General features: G+C 47.0%; 1 protein-coding gene across 1 annotated transcript in view; it reads right to left on the bottom strand.

Moving 5' to 3' along the window:
- The window catches only part of AATF (apoptosis antagonizing transcription factor), a 93075-nt gene extending 87365 nt beyond the window's left edge, over window positions 1-5710 (bottom strand). Inside the window, exons 1-2 of the mRNA XM_063146543.1 lie at window positions 5582-5710; window positions 147-329 (exon numbers count right to left, since the gene is read on the bottom strand). Coding sequence (XP_063002613.1) covers window positions 147-329; window positions 5582-5669 — 271 coding nt within the window. The 5' untranslated portion in view covers window positions 5670-5710. The remainder of the gene's footprint in view (window positions 1-146; window positions 330-5581) is intronic.
- Between the last annotated feature and the right edge of the window lie 290 nt (window positions 5711-6000).

A 6000-nucleotide genomic window follows, 5' to 3' on the forward strand; every position in this document is an offset into this window, starting at 1 on the left:
CAAGGCAGTGTGGCAAGTGTGCTTTAAGGTAGATTCCAGCAAAGGGCAGGGGGTTGGACTCGATGGCCTTGTAGGCCCCTTCCAGCTCTGCTATTCCATGATTCTAAAACAAAAATAAATCCCATGGCAGCGGTGCAGGGCCTCACCCGACAGCTCAGCCTCGCCCCAAAGCTCTTCGTCCAAGGCTTTGCGAGATGTGGCCTTCCCATGGTATCGCTGATCGGCATCCAAGAGGCTGGCAGAAACACCTTTCCGTATGTGCCCAACAGAAAGGATGTCATCTTCGAGGATTCCTTCATCGAACTTGTCAACAACTTTGGCTACGGTGGCTGGACAGGGGGAAAAAAGGGAAGGTGATATTAGTTTTGAAGGGATTATAGCCCACTTTCCAAGAGCCCAAAAGTTTTCCCCCTTTGCGCTTAGACTATTTCCTGTTCCACCAAGAGAATCTCCCTTTCAAAGCCTTTAAAACGCAGCTCTGCGGAAAGGGTTTAATAATAATAATTTATTTATTTATTACCCGCCTCTCCCTCCGGATCGAGGCGGGGAATAACATAAAATACAAAACATTATAAAATACATAAAACTGATTAAAACATATAAAAATTAAGACATTATTAAAATAACAGCCAGACATCTTCAAATTCAACTGGGTAGGCCTGCCGGAAGAGATCAGTCTTTATTGCTTTTTTATGTTCAGAAAGACTATTGAGTTGGCGGATCTCTCCCGGCAGGTCATTCTACAGTCTGGGAGCAGCAGCAGAGAAGGTCCTCTGGGTAACAGTTGCTAATCTAGTTTTTGCTGGCTGAAGTAAATTCTTCCCAGAGGACCTGAGTGTGCAGGGCAGGTTGTATGGGAGAAGGCGATCCTGCAGGTAACCTGGACCCAAACCATGTAGGGCTTTAAAGGCAATAACCAATACTTTATACTTCGCCCAGAAAATTATTGGCAGCAAGTGTAGTTATTTTAAAACGGGTGTAATATGATCACCCCTAGATGTACCAGTGACCAACCTGGCTGCGATATTTCTTAAACCATGCAGTGTCTTGCCACCATTCCCCCAACTATTCAGGACCCACATCATACTTACTTCCCCTGATAATCCTCATTTATTCTCAAGTTACCCTCTTAATGATGGTACACGTGTATCAAAGTCTTTCTGTTCTAGTCATCAACACCAGCTTCCAACACATATTAATCTAATCTTTGCCTTCCGCTATGTTTCCCTGCAAATCTTGGGGTATCCCTGAGCATGCAAACACCCCTCTCTTCTCAGTGGCTCCATTTTGGCTACAATCCTATCGGTACTCACCACCTGAGTTTGTTATTAGAAGCAACTTGGGCCTGTTCAGATGACACTTCAGGCTCTGTGGTTAGTGAAACTGTGGTGAGCATTAACCACAAGCCATGCTACTGAACACAACGGGCCCGTTCAGAAGTCACCTTAAACAACACCTTTAACCATGGTGGTTAAGCCAGAAAGCCAGGCCGTGTTCAGAAGACACCTTAAACCACGGCTTTAACCACGGTGAATAAGGCTTTTTGCTTTATTCACCATGGTTAAAGCTGTGGTTTAAGGTGTCTTCTGAACACAGGCCAGCTTTCTGGCTTAACCACTGTGGTTAAAGCCATGATTTAAAGTGTCTTCTGAATGGGGCCAACACTTTAAGCCATGGTTAAGAGCTGCTAACCCTGCTGTGGTTAGTGAAACGCAAAACGCATCACACAAGACACCTTAAACCCTGCTGCTTAACCAAAAGCCATAACTAGCAGGGTTTAAGGTGTCTTCTGAACAGGCCCACTGTGAGATAGTTCAATAGATCTCTGTCAAGACACGCACACACAATTTGTAGCATACCAAGTCCTTCACCGTCCTTTTCTTATTTACTTCCATAAGTACCAATATTTCAGTTTTTAAGATAGTGGGGGGAGCCTGACCCGCCCAAGGTTAGTCGGAGCAGGCAAAAACAACACAGTTAAGAGATCGGGATTCTATAGCAATTGCATATCTCTTACCCTCTTCAACACCACCTCCTCTTGTCAAGACCCAAAGAACAGATTATTACGCCACACCAGAATCCTTATTAAATTCTGCTCTCGCTTTGTTTTCATTCATGCACACAGCACCCCATACATAAAATTATAGGGTTAGGGCTGCTTACCCAATCGAGTGATCCGATTGGTTCGACATCGCTAAGTGCTTTTTCTAATGTGACTTTGAGAGTGTTAATGCCTCATTTATGGAGACTATTTGCTAGGAAGGGGGGAGATTGAAAATAAAACACAAGATTAAAGTGTCCTTAAATGCTCAAGAGGACACTGAACTGCAACTGGTAGAGAGAGAGAAAATCAGGAACTAACAAAACAGGAGTTTCACAGAGTTTTGTTGCAAGTCAGGAAGGTTTTACACAGCTTTTAAGCAAGTAATGAACTTCTAGAGAAAGGGTAAAAGCACACCATAGCATTTTCAGAAAGCGTCAGCGAAGACACAGCTTTCTGGCTTTCTTGGGCTGGGTAAGGAACCTGGATGCATGATATGGGCTTGAATGCAGTCCTGGCCCTCATGTGCAAAAAATTTCCAGCTCTTTCCCCTTGTCAGTTAACCATGGTGCAGCAGCATTACACTTACATCTAAACATGGTTAGCTTCTAACTAGGATTTGAAGCCAGTTTACTAACCATGGTTGGCATTAATTTATTTATTTTATTTATTGCACTTATATACCGCTCCCATAGCCAGGGCTCTCTGGGCGGTTTACAGAAATTCTAAAATTAAGATAAAAACGAGTATACAAAATTTAAAATTCTAAAACACAGAACATACACACATAAAGCATTAAAAGCCGTTTAACCTGGCGCCGGAAAAATAGCAGCGTTGGTGCCAGGCGAGCCTCATCAGGGAGATCATTCCATAGTCTGGGGGCCACCACCGAAAAGGCCCTATCCCTCGTTGCCACACTCCGAGCCTTTCTCGGAGTAGGCACCCGGAGGAGGACCTTAGATGTTGAACAAGTGACCGGGTATATTCATGTCAGGAGAGGTGTTCCATCAGGTATTGTGGTCCCAAGCCGTGTAAGGCTTTATAGGTCAAAACCAGCACCTTGAATCTTTATATTGATGTAACACTACACCAGAGTGAGCAATGTCTTTTGCCCTACGGGGCCACAAATTTCCTAACCCCCACCCCAGCATGCAAAGATCAGGATAGGGAGATTTAAACCTCGGTTTCCTGCCTGCTGAGATCAAGGGATGAGATTGCTGATGGGGGAAAAGGATTTTAATGCCCCCCATCACCAAAAGGGAAATGGCAAACTCTTAACCCACCACCACAGGCCATGTCAGAAGAGGGCTCCATGTGTGTGCTTCAGCATGGGTAACACTACCAAGGGAAGGAAACACATGAGATTTTGGTGTGCTCCTGAACCCTTACCCATGCTTCTCGCCTGCCCAAGGACCTCCACTTCCCTTACTCGGCTCCGTCCTTTTTCTTCTGCTGCCCCTTACGCCTGGAATGCTCTTCCAGAACACTTGAGAACTACAAACTCAATCACTGCTTTTAAAACTCAGCTAAAAACTTTTCTTTTCCCTATAGCCTTCAAATATTGAGTTTGTTCTGACTCTATACTGTTAGCTTCACCCCACCCGGTGCCTGTTTACATTCTCTTTCCCTCCTTATTGTTTACTACAACTTTATTAGATTGTAAGCCTATGCGGCAGGGTCTTGCTATTTACTGTGTTATCTGTACAGCACCATGTACATTGATGGTGCTATATAAATAAATAAATAATAATAATAATAATAATAATAATAATAATAATAATAATAATAATAATACCCGTGTTTTTTGTAGTCCTTTACATTCATGACAATAAAAGGAGGATGGAGAATTAAACAACTTGGCTACTGTAAAATGGGAGTGCAAGTCAATTACGAATCTACTAGCTCACCTCAGGTAAGTCATTGACCAAGTTCCCATGTAAAGGCCAGAAGTGAAAGAGTCAGAATCAGCTAGAATCTTTCCACCTTTTGGCTATTGGGAGTCGAGCTGGCACCAACATGACACATAGCAAGCTCTGTGTAAAACACATGCTTATGTGGACCATCAAATAATAACAGAACTAAAATTATAGATTTAATTAAGTTCACCACCTCTTGTTTCCCCCCATGATTCCGTAGGCTAACAGCAATTGTAATTCTCCATATGTGGATCCTGATGCAACTAAGATAGCATCACCCACATGATAAAGAAGATACTGGTAAGCTTGGGAGAATCCCAACATTTGCAGAAGCGCAAAAAACCTTAAAAGGGGAGGGGAGTGTATTAAGTGGCTGCAGAAAGGGGGGTAGAGACAGGGAAGGGGTTAATTCATTGGTGTGCACACACACACACGCGCGGTCACACTCCACACTGCAACATTTTGTTGCAGGTGTTTAGCACTAAATGCCACACTTTCTAAATGCAGGCGGTGATGGGACGCTCCCACCCCCAGATTTCTCTCACCTCATTCTACTGCTGCGGGGATGGGAAAACGAGTGTGAGAGGAAGAGATACACTCACAGTTTAGGGACACTTTACACAATTGCTAAAACCCACAGGGCAATTCTCTCCTTCTCTCTCTCACCCCCCCCCCACCTTGCCTATGTCTGAGCTGTTCCTTCCCAGTTGCAGGAGGGAGATCCAGTTCAAATGAAGCCTGCCCACCCACCCACCCCTTATTTCCTTCTCACCAGCCCTTTCTTACACACAGGTGCCAAGAAACTAATTCCAACAATTGCTAATACCCAAGTGGTTATATATGGCCAAACACACACTTACGTAGCTATGCCAGAGCTGCCCTTTTCCAGTTGTAGGAGCGAGGTAAGACTTCACACGTGCACACACACACGCACACGTTTTCCCCTCACCATCTCTCTCATACACACGTGCCCAGGGTCCCTTTATCCCCCCCCCCACACACACGCCACACCTCAGCAGCGCCTTGGCAACTATAAAAGTGAACTAGAGCTCAAGTTATCCCCCCACCAACCGTTTTTCCTCACCAAGTCTCTCATGCATTCACACCCACACGTGTCCCACACTTCTTAAAACCCACACGGTAACACGTGCGCACCTCAGCGTCTCGCCTGCCCACGTGTGGGAGCGAAATAACCACCCCGCCCCCCACCTTTCTCATTAGTGTACACGCACACGCGTGTCCAGGACCTGTTTCCCACAATTATTAAACCCCACCTGGTAAAACACACGCACGCGTCGCCTCAGTGGCCGCCTTGGCAACGCGAAGAGTGAGCTGGAGCTCAAAATATCCCCCTTTCCCCAACCCGTTCCTCCCTCCTCAAAGCCTCTCATTCACACGCACACGTGTCCAGAGTCTCTTCCCCCACAATTGTGAAAACCCACGCCACACCTGCCCGCCGGTGGAGCTCGACACACGCACCCCTCCCTCACTATCTCTCTCAGCCGTACACACACACACGTGTCTAGGGTCACTTCCTCACAGCTGGTAAAACACGCGCGTGCGAGGCCTGGGCCCCTGCCAGCTGGAGCTCGGGAAAGAAACGACCCCCCCGCTCCTTCCTCACCCTCCTCGGGGTCGTCCTCCGGGTCCTGCGGGGCGCTGGGCAGCGGGTTGAGAAGGCGCTCCAGCTCCTCAGCTATGGGCGCCGCCATTTTGTGTCTCTCCTCGCCCGCCCAGAAGGAGGAGAAGGAGAAGGCGGGGACGAGAGGGCGGGGCTTCGCCGAAGGAGGCGGAGCTGGGGTGAGGGGAAGGCGGGGCCCGGCGTGAGGGAAATCTGTGGAGAGGGCGTGGAGCAGAAGAGGGAATGATTGGCAGCCCGGGCCAGAATGGAACGTTGGGCCGAGCTAGCGGCGGTTGGAGAAAGGCGGTTGAGAGAAGTCGGGTGACCGTTAGGGCAAGGAGGGAAGGGAGTTTGGATGGGCGAATAGTGAGAGGAATTATTGGCCAGACTTGGGCATTTTATTTATTTATTTAGGGTGACCC

Source organism: Elgaria multicarinata, chromosome 22 (assembly GCF_023053635.1).
Source record: "Elgaria multicarinata webbii isolate HBS135686 ecotype San Diego chromosome 22, rElgMul1.1.pri, whole genome shotgun sequence".
In the NCBI taxonomy this organism is placed as follows: domain Eukaryota; kingdom Metazoa; phylum Chordata; class Lepidosauria; order Squamata; family Anguidae; genus Elgaria; species Elgaria multicarinata.